The sequence below is a fragment of the Myodes glareolus genome, chromosome 7 (genome assembly GCF_982192425.1).
Source record: "Myodes glareolus chromosome 7, mMyoGla1.1, whole genome shotgun sequence".
NCBI classification, from domain to species: Eukaryota; Metazoa; Chordata; class Mammalia; order Rodentia; family Cricetidae; genus Myodes; species Myodes glareolus.
The window spans coordinates 94195387-94213373 of record NC_142032.1 but is presented as its reverse complement, the minus strand read 5'-3'; the positions used below and the strand labels follow the sequence as shown (position 1 = coordinate 94213373).

The 17987-nt window shown below is 36.3% G+C and overlaps 1 protein-coding gene across 6 annotated transcripts in view; it reads right to left on the bottom strand.

Annotated features, from left to right (window-relative positions):
- The window catches only part of Sbf2 (SET binding factor 2), a 382011-nt gene that overhangs the window by 157738 nt on the left and 206286 nt on the right, over positions 1–17987 (bottom strand). For all 6 annotated transcript variants that reach the window (XM_085692888.2, XM_085692889.2, XM_085692890.2 and 3 more), the window contains 3 exons: positions 5216–5420; positions 3805–3914; positions 2146–2295 (listed from right to left, as the gene is read on the bottom strand). In XM_085692888.2, the coding sequence (XP_085549014.2) occupies positions 2146–2295; positions 3805–3914; positions 5216–5420 (465 nt within the window). The remainder of the gene's footprint in view (positions 1–2145; positions 2296–3804; positions 3915–5215; positions 5421–17987) is intronic.

Below are 17987 nucleotides of genomic sequence, written 5' to 3'. Positions count from 1 at the left end.
TTATTTATTTTGGGGGGTAAAACTTACATAAACCATAAACCGTCAGGAAGGGAGCCTAGTCGCTGGAGCAGGAGCCGGGAGCAGGAGCTGGGAGCAGGAGCCGGGACCAAGCGCCGGAACCAAGAGAGTCTGATCCGGGATCTGTGTCTCTTTTTAAAAGAGAAATATACCACGCCCCAGTGGGCTGGTATTTCAGCGGCTATTGGCTGACGGAGCGGAAGGCGCTCCCCGCCGCACTGTGGGCTCGTGCTTCAGCGACTATTGGCTGAGGCAGCGGAAGATACTCCCACAACACCTGATGTAGGTGCTAAGACCAACTCCAGTCCTCTACATAAGCAGTACATCAGTATGTGCCAATAACCACTGAGCCATCTTTCCAGGTCCAAGCTTTTCTATGATTTTAAAAAATGCTGCAACAGACATTTTTGGAGTGGAATTCTAGTAGAATTACTGTATCTACGATAAACATTAGAATCAAATAGTTGTTTTCACTGCATCTAGTGTAAACATTAGGATGAAGTTGTTTTATAGAAGTACTTTGACCTTGAAGAAATCACTGTAGAAAACAGTGATTGTTCTCTATTATCTTTAGCTGTTTTTCTGAAGAAGCTTTAGAGCCTTTGCAGGGTTTTGGTCACAAGGTGGCCTGGCACCTGGAGCATCTTGCATTATTAGGTACTGCAAACAGTATACAATAAGGACTACAGCTGCAGGGATGTGATGTATCCTTTATGAATCAATCATACAGATTAGATTAGAGGTTTTGGTATGAGGAACTTGTCTTACACTCCCCCTGCAAAACAACTTTTGTGTTAACAATCCATAAATATGCTTCTGCTCAGCTATTTGAGGTTCATTCAAGAAGACTAAACCTCCCTGCTGCTACAGAGACCGAGTTACTTCTGGAGTGACCTCTTTCTTTAACTGTTCCAAGTAACTCAGAACACTGATACACATCTCTTATATAGGCAAGAGAACATCTAATGGAACATCTGGGTCCTAGAATATGATTCACATGCAGCTTTACAAGACAGTGACAAATTACCTTCTTTTCTAATATCTTATTAATCATAACTTACAAAATTTGTTTTTTTTTAGCCAGGTGGTGGTGGCGCGTGCCTTTAATCCCAGCACTCGGGGGGGGGGCAGAGGCAGGCGGATCTTTTTTTGTTTGTTTGTTTGTTTTTTAGTTTTAAAGTTTCACACAAGTATATACTGCATGTTAAGTATATTCCCCTAGGCTATTTTCTTTTCATGCCTCTTCCTTTCTTAGTAGACCCTTATGTTCCCCTAAATAGTATCATTTCTAATTTCTTATTATATATACAAACATAAGTTTATCTCTATAAAATCTAGGAAACACAAATGAGAGAAAATATGTATTTGCCTTTATGAGAGTAGTTTAATGTGAAATATGATTATAAATAATTGGGATCCTTTTCAGAAAGTTCTTTCATAGGCTGATATGGTGAAATGTTTCTCTCTGCTCTGTCTTTTATAAGTTTTAGAGTTAAAGACAGGAATCTAGCTTTAATCTTGTACATGTGGATATCTAGCCTTCCCAGAATCACTTGTTGAAGAAGCAGCTTTCCCTACAATGTGCATTTTTGGCATCTTTGTCAAAAATCAGATGGCAATATCTGAATTGATATGTGGTTATGCATATTTAAAGAGAACAGGATGACAACCAACAAGGAACCCAGATTGTTTCTTCTAATTTGAGTCTTCATTATTTTGTAGGAATGTAACTTCTGTAAGATCATATACCTATTCTGAAGTTCATAGGAGACTGTTTCTTATAATTCATTCTTTTACCATTGGATTATTTATCATTAACTGTTGTTTGCTTTAACAGTACAACTAAAAACTGACTGAGGAGTGATATGACTATAGGATTTGGTAATATATGACTCTATGCCTTTAAGATATGGCTCATATTATGAAATCAGTATAGTATCATAGTACTTGTCAAGAGAAAACAAAGAAAGAACAAAGAATTGAGCATTTTCATCAATTAGTGAGCAAGTGATTCAGTGGATATGACATCTTCATTAGCTACAGCAGCCTCAAGACATTGATATTTCAGTAATTAATACATCTGGAAAAAAGGTATTTGCAAAAAAATCCAAAATCACTCAAGATTACCTGCAGAGTACAATTCATCATCCTTATTATGTAGTCAAACTGCTGATGATCCAATATTGCCCGATTCTGCTGGACATGCAAACCCAATTCATCAGTGAGACATTGTCTTGCTGCTTTTCCTTTAAGGGCCCTCAAGGCAGCAGGAAGGGTCTGAGGACAAGAGAATTCCAAGTGATCAAATGCACTTTCAAGCAACCACACTGAAAAGTAAAGTACATCCTGCCAAGTAATTAACAAAGTTACTAGAAGTGAATTACTAGGGAACAGGTGATTAACTGCTAATGCCAATTGTAAAATATATTTGTAATTATATGTTCATCTATAAGACACACCAAGTAAAACAAGTACAGGTAGTTTATAATATATATTTAGAAAACATGAAATTCACTCCCCACTCTCCAGACTTGATACAACTTTAGTGGTCAAATAGACTGCTGCTTAGACCATGACTCAAAACTGTAGACATTTAGATACCTTAAGATATATGCATTAAAGCCTTTATTGTAAGAATATTCAGAAATGGCTAATTCACCATATAAAGCCTGTTCATTCATATATAGTAATAAACAGCTTATTTAATTTGGAAAACCTAAAAGGACAGGAGGTACAATAAGCAAGAAGAGAAAAAGTATTAGAACAGGAGGGTCTAACAACATGAGAAGCAGGTATAAAAACAGCATACAAAGCCTAGTATGATGGCATCATCTGTATTCAGAGGGACTGAGGCAAGAGGATCAGTAAAACAAAGTCAATCTAGACTACTACACAGTGAGATTTTGTCTCAAAAATCTAAAACCAAAACAAACCAAAGAAAGAAAGAAACAGCATGCAAGGTGAAGACAAGAGAAACTTTAGGAAACCTGCCACATTTGGAAATATACATATGCAAACAAAACCAATAAACAAATAACCAAAATAAAACCCATGAAAAAGTGAGGGATGATGTGTTATTCAGTATAGTAGCAAGTAACTGTACATGTTTACCAACCCCCTGTAGCAGATGTTCAGAACTGTGATCATGAGTCACCAAAAAAGGCTGTTATGCTCAGCATGTACCATTGAAAATGGCAAGAGAACCCAAAGAGGCACATTTAAATTGTAATACCAGTTTCTAGTATGCACTAGACAATTTAACTAGATTCCTTGCAAAAATAGAAGAAATTATATTAAAATAAAGTATGTGAAAATAAAAGGTCTAAAGAATCATGCTTTAAAATTGGAGAAAAAGTGGCTGGAGAGATAGCTCAGCTAGTAGAGTGTGTACTGCTTTTGCAAAAAACACAAGTTCAGTTCCCAGCACCCACGTCAAGTGACTCACCACACTGTAACTCCGGGGGGGGGAAGGTTCTGATGCCATAGCCTCTGCAGTTACCGGCACTATTCACGTGTATATAGCTCTCTCTCTCTCTCTCTCTCTCTCTCTCTCTCTCTCTCTCTCTCTCTCTTTAAAATGATAACATTAAATCTTTATAATAACTAGAGAGAAAAACGACTACCAAATTCTCTTGTAGTCATAGGCTTGAACTATAGTCTTAAATTTGGAAGACTATTCATTTAAAATGGCTTACAGAAACAAAAGAATAGAGAACAGACCACTCGCCAACTTCGAAATGTAATTCTAAAAGGAAAATATGAAATAGGAAAATATTATTTTATTACCTTCTCAGTCTCCAAAGTTTTATTTTCAAATATGAATGAGATGCAGTTTCTAACAACTTCCAGTCTCTGTGCACTATTGAAAACTGTTATCACTTTATCCATTATCGAAACTAGTGGAGGGATATAAAGAAAACACAAATAAATTAAAACTATAGTCTTAAAGTGACTAAGTTTTCTCCCTTTGAAGGATACAATTTAGTTCACATTTTAGAACAATGAAGAGGTAACTTAACCAGTACAACACTTGCAAATATATACTCATTTAACAAATCAACTTCAAGATACACCCAGAATGCTAAGCTAGCGCTAGGATGGAAAATGGTGCCACAGTCATGAGATTTTAATACATCTCCCTAAGCTGCTAAGGAAGAAGAGACAAGGTTCAGTAAGGAAACAGTCTATAGCCCCGCCTCTTCCCCTTCTTCTTAGAAGAGGAGAGTCTGGTCTCAAAATGGAGGGCCACGATCCAAAGGAATCAGGACAGTTGATGAAGCTGTTTATTGGTGGTCTGGGCTTCGAAGCTACAGATGAAAGCTTAAGAGAACCTTCTGAGAGATGGGGCACACTTACAGACTGTGAGGTAATGAGAGATTACACATACAAAACGTTCCAGGGGCTTTGTTTTTGTGACCTACTGTTGTGTTGAAGAGGTGGATGCTGCAATGTGTGCTTGGCCACGCACATTGATGGGCATGTGGTAGAACCAAAAGAATCGCCTCCAGCCTGGTACCCGTTCAACAGCGAAGTAAATGTTTGTTGGTGGAATTAAAGAAGATAGAGAAGAATATAATCTGAAAGACCACTTTGAAAGGTATGACAAGATTGAAACCATAGAAGTTATGTCAGAAAAAAAGAGGATTTGTTTTTGAAATTTTAATGATCATGACACAGTTGATAAAATTATTATTCCAAAACACCACACTATCAGTGGCATAATTGTGAAGTGAAAAAGGCCCTTTTTAAAGAAAAGACGTGGGATCACAGAGAGGTTATGGAGGTGGATCTGGCAACTTTATAGGTCATAGAGGAAACTTTGAGGGTGGTGGAGATAATTTGGTTGTAGTGGAAACTTTGATGTTAAAGGAGGCTATGGCGGTGGAGGCAGTGGAAGCAGAGGTAGTTATGGAGATGGTGATGGTGGATATAATGGATTTGGAGGTGATAGTGGCAGCTATGCTGGTGGTTACAGTTACAGCTTGTTTTTGCTGTTATGGTTTTGAGAGAGTCTCATTGTACAGTCTAGGTGTGTGCTGTACTCCCTATATAGCCAGGTCCGGCACAGAACTTGGAATAATCATGCCTTAGCCTCCCAAGTGCTGGAGCTATAGAAATGTACACCACTCCCTTTCATAAAAGGCTTATTTTTAAAATGAGAAAACACACACACACACACACACACACAAATACATACCAACAGGTGGACCTGCTGGCACCACACATTTCTTTTCTATTCGTGTAGCAGGAGGTGCATTCTGGTTCTTAGCAAGATTTTCTTGTATTAGTTCCTGAACACGGACTTCATTAATCTTTGGGAAAGGAAGAATATGAACTCTCAAGTGGGATCCTTCTGTTGGGCGTGGAACTTTCTGGAATGCCATATGAGGGTTTGGATTCTCCTGCAGCAACCGACACAAATAAAAGTATCCAAGTTTAATATATTTAACATGATAGTGGAAAACAGGAAGAACATAGAGGGACACCTGAAATCAGGTGATCACACATACATACCAATGCATATAGAATACCAGAATCTTTTTCCAGGATCTTTCAGCAGCATCTGAGACAGTTGGTCTTCTTCTTCCATGAGTATGTATGTCCCTTGCCTGGATTTTAGATCTGATTGCATCTCCTCACTTAATTATATGAATACCTCAATCCCTGGGCCTTTATCAACCCATAAGTCCCTTTGAGATCATTTCCAGTATTTTATCTTTTAATCATAAGGACATCAATGAGTCAATGTTCTTTTGGGGCAGGTTGTTTTTATTTTTGGTCTAGATTTTTTTGAGACAGGGTTTCACTGTGTAGTGCTGGCTGTCCTAGAACTCACTTACAGATCAGGCTAGCTTTGAACTCATAGAGCTGCCTGTCTGTGCCTCCCAAGTGCTGAGATTAAAGGTGCGTGCCACCACTGTCTGGCTTGATGCAATGTTCTTAATTTGAGTGTTCTCCAATTCTATAGTCTTCTACTTAACTATCTATACAAAATATTTCCACTAAGATTTAAAGTAACATCTTCAATTTGGGTCTAAAATGTAGTCTATAAACTCAGTCTTGATCATTGTAGTGAACAGCATATATATTTTCTCCCAATCATTCCTGTGGAAAGATTAGTCATCTTCTAATCCCCTTTGCTAACATACAATTACCATTTCTCTTGTGGCCCTCACCTTCAGAGTACATTTACCATCTGCCTACTTCTCACTTTAGTTTAAGCCAGCAGCTCTTTAATTACTCAGTACATTTGGTCTCCTTGGTTCTGCCCTTTTCAGTCTTTCAGCAGTGAAGACATTGATCTCATTAAATGCATGATAACTTACCCCACAACCTTGTTCAGTCAAGTGGCCTCCTCATCAGAGTAAAACCCAAAATTATTAACGACGTTGCAAGATCTAGCCTTTCTATGCAACTACATGCTACATCCACTTGAGTCAGGCTCATAGGCTTTCTGTTCCTGCCTCAAGTCCTTGGAACACACTGTTCCCTTGGTCTAAAACACTTCTCCATTCTCTCTGAATTTGCATTTCTTATGGACATTCTTTCTGAATAGTTTACCAAAATTATATTTTTCCCTCAATATATCCACTATCTTCCTTATATGTTTTCTCTTTAGTATGTAAATCTTTCCACATAGTATGAATTTTATATTATTTAGCCTTGTCTTACTAATGTAAAGCACTACAAAAGCAGATGTCTTGTTTGATTAAAAAGTTATTTTTTAATTAAAATGTTTTAAACCATTTTATATTGCTTTGTGTATTTGCATGTGTGTTTCTGTGTGCATATGCACACATGCATACGGCTGCCTACAGAGGCCAGAGAGGGCACTGACTGTCCTGGAGCTGGAGTTCTAGGTATCTGAGAGCTGTCTAATGTGAGTGCTGGAAACTGAACTCCAGTCTTTTACAAGACCTCAGGCCATTTTTCCACCCCCATATTAAAGAGTTGGGTTTGTTGTATTGCTGCTGCTGTTTTTTTTTGTTTTTTTTTGTTTATTTGTCTTGTTCTATATACCTGTTGCAGGAAAAAAAAAACGAGAGGCATGCAGAAGGTACTTCCCACTGCATCCTAAGTATAATAATTTAATTATTTTAAATTATTAAATTAAAGTATAATAATTTAATTATTTGAAAGTTTTTGATGCAGAAGATTGAACTCAGGACTTTCAGTATGCTACCCCTGAGCAATACTCATTAATCCTACGAGCTAATATTTTCAAATATTCTAGGACCAAACTTTATCTAGCATTAAATAAAGGAGGATTCTATTTCAAACCCTGAGCACTGTGGAATTTATGTGTTCTCTAAAGTTCTCTAGGGAAGGCTGCTTTACAACCTTTCTTAGACCAATTCTAGCATTTATTATTCTTCTGTCACTAGAAAATTCCTTATTTCCACTGAACCTATGCTATTCATGGTGTAGACTAAACTCATTAGTATCCTATAGCAAGCTCTTGTCAGTTAAAAATGGTCAACTGTCACCATCTATTAGAACTGCTTCCCCAAATTCTTTTAGGTTATATAGTAGACCCAAAAAAAGAAAAAGGTGGATCAGGGCAGAGGATACAGTTAGCATTTCTCAAAACACAATTGAAATAAGACTGTTTTGTGGGTCAAAGCACCATATTTTAGTTCTTGTACTGCTCAATACGTGATGCTAAATAAATAACTTTACGTAAGACAATCAGGCTTATGCTACAAATTTCCTTGAAAATGCAAAATTGTATATATTTAGTTTTTTTTCCCCTAAAATTTTGCCTGGAATTAGTAAAAACATCACTTATATGTATTCTCTGTAATTTCTTTCTTCAAAAAATAGTACATTTGTTTGCTTTTATCTATTCATACATTCTCAGAGTATTTAATTAACAATGTTTAAAAATATAGTGGGAATAGGTTTCCAGGGTAGAGAGGTAATGACTTATTTTTGTAGCAATTTAAAAAAACCCCTAAATTCTATTACAAATGAAGTAAATAATAGTAATCATGACAACTCTTAAAGATATTCTTGTATATGTGTATATTTGCATATGTTCATATGTGTATCTGTGTAGGGGTACACCAAAGGAGCGTATGCAGAGATCTGAGCAAAGTTTAGGTTGCTGGTTCTTATCTTACATCTTGTTTGAGATAGGGTCTTTTTGTTCACTACTGTGTAGGCTGGCTTACAAGCTTCTGACATTTCTCATGTGTCTACATTCCATCCCCTTGCAGATGCACACAGAAATGCATTATGAACTTGGACATCACTGTGTCTTGTTTTTACATGAGCTCTGGGGATCTGAACTCAGATTGTTACGTTTGTATGAGAAGGGCTTTGCCCACTGAGCCATATCCCTGGCCTCCTTATTTTAACAACTTTAAAACATTTTTTTTAAAAATTTTGTAATATTGCAAGTACCTCTGAGTTGCATCTTAATTTTTTTTTTAAATCTCTATGACCTGCTGTTCTAACAATGACTTAAGGTCATTTAGAAAAACAAAGGGTATATAGCACTTCTGTCAAAATATGTACTTTGGCATGTTTATTTTTATAGAAAAGAACAAAGACCCATAAAAAGCTAAGGAAATTCAGAACACGATAGCTTGGCTCTCCATGCCCTCCAGTGGCTCACATGCTAGGTTCTGTCACCGGCCACTGGTGCTATGAGGAGTGGAAGGCAGTTACATCACAGGGTATGCACCCTTGATGGGATACTGGCCCTCCAGCCACTTCACGTCTGTTTGCTAGCCACAGCCATGACAACTATGTCATCAAAGCCCAAAACATCAGGGTCTAGAAGCTATTGCTTAAATCTCTGAACCACAGAATCAACATTAATCTTTCCTCCTTGTAAGTTCATTGTTTCAAGTATTTTGTCCCAGTAAGAGAGAACTGGTAGACAGAGAAAATGGGTGAGTCAAAGTTTCTAGATGTATACAAACTTATGACTATTAGTGAATGATTTAATAGACAAAGTGAACAGACAGCCCAGAAACAAGATTAGATATGAAACTATGGCAATACTAGGTACATGTTTTTGTATACCATGTATTAAAATGAAATGCATTCCTTTTCTTTGTAATATCGCAATACCAACTACTTACAAGATAGTAACAACAGTGATTGTTCTTGTAGTAAAAGCAGCAGCAGCAGTCTATACATAAATCACTTACTAAAGAAAAGATGCTGCTCATTAACAGTATTCCTATAAACAAAATCAGAAAAACTGTAAACCAAATACATGCAACAAGCATTTGAAAACCCCATGTTAAAAGTTCAAAGGTGACCCTATCTGTAGTTGCAGAAACATTCTAGAGCAAAACACAGAGCTTAGATAAATTTACTAAATTATGACACACTGTGTTTACAGGATGGTTTCCTGGCTGCTGTGTTTGTGCACTACTGCCCTCTAATGGGCAGCATGTTAAAGTGTAAAGGAACACGTGCACTTGAACATATGCTTGGTTCCCAAAAGGACTTATGTAAAAAGAAAAGCAAGGAAAGGAAGCTCAGGTTAGGATCTACTGTATTCAAGGACGTCTTAGAAATATCTATTCTTACTTATTACTATAAGGTGTTTTTACTGGTTCCTTGGGTTACTGGTTTTATTAAAAACTGTAATAAAGTTTTGCTGCTGAAACAAGGAAATTCATTATTTTCTAAGAGTCCAAACCAACAAACAAATCTTTACTTGGGTTCAGAGAACTGTAAATGCGAAGTAATAACCAAAGCCTTAGACAACTGAACAAAGCGATATGGAAACAAGTCTGTGCAAGTCCACCAGAATGGATAGCCTGAGAAAGTCGGAATGAACTCAGTTCTACCATTGGGGGTAAATTTTAAATTCTGACAATAATTTTCAAAGCATGGTCTTTGTAATCCTGACATAGTACACACAGGGAGAAACTTGCTATTTTTCTCAGTCTTGAAAAAAATTACAAACATATATACCATATAGCTGGAGAACATCAATTTTTTTCTTCCTTAGCCAGACTAATTAAGAGTGTGTATGTATGTGTGTGTGTATATATGTGTATATATATATGTATATATATATATATATATGTTTTAGAGAAAAGAAGGCCAAGCATACATGCTAAATAAAGGCAAAAAACCCTCAAAAATCCTAAAATTCACTGGGAATTCAAAGTAGTCAATAGCCATACTAGAAAAAAAAAATTTTCCCTGAAATTTGACTTAGCAGTGAATGACAATTCAATGTGACTTTGTTAGAGATTATCAAATATTGAAGATTAGCTTAGATAATTAAAATTATTTGCTATCCACCATTCATACCTAGCACTCTGGGGGAGTGACACAAATCCTACCAAATTAGTTGGAGACATTATTATTGCTGATGTAAATCACTAAATACTACCAATATAATTGGTCTCTTGAGCTGCCGGACAATATATAAGACTGATAGAATGAAATATTCTTGATTTTCCAATTTTGTAAGCCTTTCAAGGATTACTTAGATGCATCAGTCTCTTACCTAACACTAATGCATTTAGTGCTGAGGATGTGCCCATCTAATATGCTGAGTGTTTCACCTCCATTAGATATGCTTCTCAATCTTAACACTACTGGCATTTGAAACTTGACAATTCTTTGTTTACAGTGGGTATGGAGAGTCTTCAAGTATTGTAAAACATTTGGAAGCATTGCTGGCCTGTATTTACTAGATGACAACAGCACAGCCTCTCTAGCCATGATAACCAAAAGTATCTTCTGATCTTGCCCAATATGACGCCTCTAAACACAGTGGGAAGGTTGAGGGTTTTTTTTTTTTTTTGAGGATCATTACTTTAATGATTCCAGATGGAGAGTCTCTATTCTTACATAATTACTTTTATCACAAATATTAAAGCAGCATTTGCATATAATGATTAGCTAAGATAATACATATTCACCTGCTGAAATTAAAACAATGGCAGCAGAGAGATACTACTGCACAGTTATGACTGCAAGAAAAACAAAGAAACAAAAAGTAACAAATGATGATACTGAGTGTTGCTGAAGATGTAAAGCAAATGAAACTCATACTGCTAGTGGAAATGAAAAATACTATACACACTTAGAAAAACAATCAGTAGTTTTAAACAAAGTTAAATGTTCTGTTACCATATATTTTGGTATCTCAGTCCTAAGTATTTATCTAAAAAAAACAAAATTTATATTTATGCAAATATACATATAAATGTTTAGAATGCTCATTATTGTCAAAATTTGTTTTTCAGTTGGTCAATAGAGAAATAAAACTTAGCTAATCCATAAAAGTGTTATGCTACTCAGAAATGAGAGTTATACACTCCAGTTATGTATGATCATGGGTAAATTGGAAATACATTATATTAAGAGAATGAAGCCAAATTTAAAATAGCTGAATTGTGAAAATGACAGTGATAGAAAACAGATCAGTGATTACCAAGCATTTGAGGCAGTAGGAGGTGTGACTACCAAGAGGCATTAAAGAACTTTCTAGAGTAATAAGAATGTTATCTTCATCTACTATGGTACTGGTGGCATAGTAAATGTCAAAATGTATAGATGTGTACACTAAAATTTTTATTCTGTGTAAATCAAAACACAATAAATTGACTTATCATGAACAAACAAACCAGATACAGTAGTTTATGCTTTGAGTTAAAGGGTCTTATTACAACTGATTTTCTAGTACTTTGAAATGAAGTTTCTTAACATTCTTATCTTATTTTGGCATTTAATTATGAGGTCTTGCATAAGGCCTGGAATCACAGGGATAAGGTGCCTAAGTAGTAAAATCATGTGCTCAGGCAGACACTAAAAGACAGAGGGCTGCTTTCAATATTATCCACTGGGCACACACACACACACAGAAAAGGAAAAGTTGTGTACATGTGTCTCACCTTTATTTCATAAGCCCTACCAATGATTGCATGACTTATCTCAAGGGCATTTAGTCTTCTCTATTCCCTTTTCCAAACTACTGAAGACAACAGTACTTTTCTGAATTATTTGGGAAGTTCTAGGAATCAAGAAAAGAAGCCTAATCTAATTCAATTAACAGAACTCACATTCCTGAAATCTCACTAAAGGACAAAATGAAGGAGTGATGAAAAGAAACTGAAAAATCAAGATTTCTTTGAAATTCTGAAATGGGTTGTGAAGACAAGTGAGACACACATACCAGATTTAAATTCAACAAAGTATTTACAAACATATGAATGAACTCACCATTTCTCAATTTTAACCCAAGAATAATCGAACAGTAAAATTATCTGTTTGGTTCCTGCTTCAAAAGGCAATTTTAGAAATGTGATTTTGATATGGCAGTGAAACTGGCTTTCATGTGGATTACTTTCCAAACATTGACATGGTTCCTCTCCTTACCCTTCAATTTTCCAATTTCCTGCATGGCCCAAGAAAGTACCTTTACCACAGTGGCCTGGTTTTGTTTTGTACTAATTTCATAAACTATTTATACTTTAGCAATGTTGAACTGCCATAAACTTCAAATCTTACACTAGAAGAAAAAACAGCAATCTATCACAATACTCTCAGATTCTTGATCATCATGTTTAACTTTTCTGAAAAACATTAGGAAAATAATGTACCTAAAATATATTCAACACTAGTAAGTACTTGATAAGTACATACTGGATGAGTGTACCCAAATAAATTAATGAAATTGAATTGATTTTTTAAAAAGCCTAGTAAAGACTCATGAAATATAAAATGCATGTCAGAGTTAACAAATAAGACAATGTTTATTTTACATAATAATGCAGAGTTTCACTATGATCACTTTAAAAACTGAAAGTCACAGGTTGTGATTTACATTTACTTTTTAGGATGTATATATAATTGGCTCAGTGCAGGCCACACCACTCAGAATAACAGCTGAATGACCTGCCTGACAGCTGAACTGTCCAACTTCCCACCCTCATCTCACCTCCCAACCCACAATGGCTCCAGACTTCAGCTGCTCAGATGTAGACTACACCAGTCAGAAGAACAGAGATCCCCTGCTATACCTAAGGCCAAGCTAGTAACCAAAAATCCAGTTTCCAACATAGACAGTGACTTGCTACCATATCAGAGGTCACACCGACTGCCAGAAATTCAGGCCACAAAGGTCAAAAGACCAATGAGGAAACAGAAATCAAAGAACAAAATACCCATCTAATAAAGACAAACTCAGAAATTAATACTTGGATCTACAATGCCTAGATCTATGATGTCCAAAACCAGATGCCCAAATGCCAGTGTAAGAACAGAATCAACAATAAAAAGGCCAAATGCCACTATCAGGGCCCAGCTACAACAGCAAGACCTGAATATTCCAACACAGCTGAAGTACACACACACACACACACACACACACACACACACACACACACACACACAAATGATTGTTAAACCAATTTTATAAAGTTGATAGAGGTCCTTTAAAAAGAAATAAAAATATATTAAAGAATTTGAGGGAAAACAGAAAAAAAATGGAGGAAATCAACAAATACATTAAAGAATGCCAAGTCAAGAAAAAAGCAACATATGAAGGAATCTGTTCAAGACATCAAAATTGAAATAGAAGCAAATAAAGAAAAAAGGAAAATGAGGGAATTCTCGAAATGGAAAATCTGGGTAAGCAGACAGAAAATACAGAAGCAAACATCACCATTAGAATACAAGAGATGGACGAGAGAAGCTCAGGCACTGAAGATACAATAGAAGAAATACATTCATCAGTCAAAAAAAATGTTATAGCTAAAACATTCCTGACACAAAACATCCAGGAAATCTGGGTCTCTATAAAAAGACCAAGGAAAAGAATAATAAGAATAGAAGAAGAAACATAGCTCAAAAACCCAGAAAACATATTTAACAGAATTAAAGAGAAAAATTTTCCTAACCTAAAGAAGAACATGCTAATAAAAGACACAAGAAGCTTACAGGACACCAAATAGATTGGACCAGAAAAGAAAGTTCCTGCACCACATAATAATCAAAACACTAAACATACAGAACAAAAAATTATTAAAAGCTACAAGAGAAAAGGCCAAGTAACATATCAAGGCAGAGCTATTAGAATTACACTTGACTTCTCAATGTAGACTATAAAAGCCAGAAGGGTCTGGACAGATGTCTTGAAGACTCTAAGAGACCACAGATGGCAGCAAAACTATACCTAGCAAAACTTTCAATCACCATAGAGGGAGAAAACAAGATATTATATGACAAAGTCAAATTTAAACACTATTAACAAATCCAGCCCTACAGAAGGTACTAGAAAGAAAACTCCTATCCAAGGAAATGAACTACACCCATGAAACAAGGCAATAAATAACTGCACACCAGCAAAGCTCAAAGGGAAACAAACACATACATACACTTACCATCACCATCATCACAAGTAACAACAAAATAACAGGAATTAACAATCAATGGTCATTAATATATTTCAAGATCAATGGGCTAAATTATTCAATAAAAAGGCATAACAGAATGGGAAAACAACAAGAAACCAGGATCCATCCTTCTGCTGTATACAAGAAACAAGCCTCAACATCAAAGACAGACATTACCTCAGAGTAAAGAATTAGAATTTTATTTTCTAAGCAAATGGACCTAACAAGCAAGCTGGCATAGGTATTCTAATATCTAACAAAATAGACTGCAAATCAAAATTAATCAAAATAGATGGAGAAGGACCTTTCATACCCATCAAAGGAAAAATTGATCAAGAAGACATTGTAATTCTTTGTGTGTGTATGTGTGTGCCCAGGATTGACTAAAAAAATTAAACTTTTCTTTTTATTTTTTGTTTTTGTTTGTTTTTCCCCGCCACAGGGTTTCTCTATAGTTTTGGAGCCTGTCCTGGAACCAGCTCTTGTAGACCAGGCTGCCTCAAACTCACAGAGATCCGCCTGCAACATTGCAATTCTTAACATCTATGCCCCAAACACAAGAACACCCACATTTGTAAATGAAGCATTACTAAAGCTCAAATTTCACCAAACTCACACACTAATAGTGGGAAACTTCAACACCCTACTCTCACTAATAGGCAGTTAAGACAGAAAACAAAATAATAGAGAAATAATGGAACTGACAGATGTTATTACCCAAATGGACCTGACAGATATCTATAGAACATTTCATCAATACACAAAAGGTTATATTTTCTTCTCAGCACCTCACACAACATCCTCCAGAACTGAACCACATACTCAGTCACAAAGCAAGTCTCAAAAGACACAAGAAAGTTGAAATTAACCCTGTATCCTATCAGACCACCACAGAGTAAGACTGGATACAAACAACAAGAAGAACAACATAAAACCTACAAACTTATGGAAACAGAAAAACTCACTACTGAATGACTACTGTATCAAGGTAGAAATAGAAATAACAAAATTAATTAAAGACTACCTAGAATTCAATGAAAATAAATGCACAACACGCCCAAACATATGGGACACATACCACTAGTGCCTTCATAAAAAATAACGCAGACATAACCGTACACCTGAATGCTCTAGAACAAAATGAAGCAAACACACCCAAGAGAAATAGACTACAGGAAATAATCAAACTGAGGGCTGAAATCAATAAAATAGAAACAAAGAATCAAAGAAACAGAATTGATTCTTTAAGAAAATCAACAAGATAGACAAACCCTTATCCAAACTAACTAAAACACAGAGAATATCTGCTGTAGGAAATATCTTCAGCCAATAGCCTTTAAATTACCAGCCCACTTGGGCAAGGCCTCTTTTACTATAAATGCCAATGTAAAATGTTTGCTCCCTCTCTCTTCTGGCTGCTGGATTCGATTACTGTTTCCTTGTTCATACAGAGGACTGTGACCTATGAGTCTACAACTAAATAAATAACCTTTTATTATACTCAATTCTGAGCTAGTGTGGGATTTCTTTTTAGAGTCCTTCTTCATCTGGTGCCCACGTGGATCCCAACTCTACACCTAATTGGTGAACTGGTCTAAAAGGCCCAAAAAGTCCATGCCCAAAAGGTCTCCCACCCCAGCTTGCTGGCTTGCTTTCACCTACTAAGTAATTTTTTTGTAAAACCTTGCTACAGCGGAACGAAGCACAACTTGGAAATTTCCCAGGCTTGTGCACATGTCCTTCCCTCACTGCTATGGTGACTTGAGCAGCTTCTGGTTGGTGTTCCCTGCTTGTGAGTTTTGCGCTCCTTGTTCCACGTATGGAATTGATTTAATTGCTTTTAATTTGTCAAAGCAAAGCATATTTGTCAGTATTTAAGCAGACACCAAGGCAGAAAACCAAAGCAGCACAGGACTATTTGTGCCACCACCAGTTGCGCTGCCACTGCCAGTGGCAACTCTTTGCCATGCAGCTGCAACTGTGACACCTGCTGGACTAAAGTTATATAATTGCAGACAATATTACCATGCAGAATTTTAATAACATTTTTGCTGATACTTTGGATTGTATTCTGCAAGGCTTATATGGCTATTGTGATATATCCATTTATTTGATAATGGGACAAAGTTCTATTCTTCATATTATATCTTTAAGAAAATGGTTTGATAACAGAGTCAAGAATGAGGCACTTTTAGAAATAATACAGTTTTTACAGAGTAATAATGTACAGCTAGCTGTCAGGATTAATACCATTGAAAATCTAGAGTTATCAGAAAAAATTAATACTATTGAAAAGGGTAACATTAATTTGATAGACAAAATTCAATCCATGTCAAAGGGTACTGAGAAATTATCTGAAAGAATTCATACTGTTGAATTTGACAACCAAAATCTGTTAAAAAGTTTTGATAGGTTAGCAGATAGAGCATCTCACCAAGAAGGCAATCTGAACACTATCCAAATAATGTCCAAAGATGAGATACTATCTTTTAAGGAAAAACTTCAGACATTGGAATGACATGTGCAGAATGAGGACCAGAGGCTAGGTGCCTCAGTGAAATTACTAGAAATATATACAGGCCAAGAGATTCAGGCTTTACAAAAGACAGTAGTAAAAAGATTTGAAACAACTGAGAAAATTATTGGAGCTGAGGAACATGGAAAGAAGGTACAAGGACAGGATTTAATAATGCCAGTACCTGTCAGAGATGAAAGGGTTTTAGCTTCCTATGCTGTAATCAACTCTTAAAAACCATCAAGTTCTAGATGCCCAAAAAGATCCAAAGAAGGTAGATGGGTTCCTATAGGAATGAATGGCTAAAAGAAATTAAAGCGTTATGATGCATCCTGACAAGAAAGTATGGGTCCAAGACACAGAGCCCAAAGGTATCTCTCTCCCTTAATCTCTTTTCTTCACAGAGATCTGCAATCAATGATGGGTTTGAAGATTCTACCAGCCCCCAGAAACCTAAGACAGGATCTACATAAAATAAAATGCCTGATTTCCAAAGACAAGTAAATTTGGGTAAAGGGAGAAGTCTTTGTCTAAGGCAGATGTGATGATCTGTCCTGTTGCAGAAGCACAGGTTTTATCAAGATTAATTAAGAGAGAGTGGATTGTAGGCCCACATTTCTACATTGAATGGCATCCAGACTTCCATGCCATAGTTTGCACCTGCCACACAGGAGGTAGTCACCTCCCTAATAAAAGGTCAGGATAAGCTAATGATGTTCTGCTCCTTCTTTGTAATTTGGAGGACACCTGGGATAGAGATGTTAATTTGGCCTACATGACAGAGCTGGCATACAGAGCAGGAATATAGGAAGACATGACAGAGAGGGCATAGAAAGGTGTGAAGGTGACTAAAGTCATTCACCTGGTTATCTAGGAAATAGAATGCTAATGAATTTATCCCTAGTTTACGTTTTGGTACAAAGGCTGTTGGGAGAATAAACACAGAATTTTCAGGATCTGAACTCAGGATTTCATGAGGGATCACTGAGAATCTCCAACCCGATAAAGCCATGTGAGTTGTCTCAATTATTCCCACACCTCCCCTCTGGTCTGGAGAAATAATTTAGTGTCCAGGC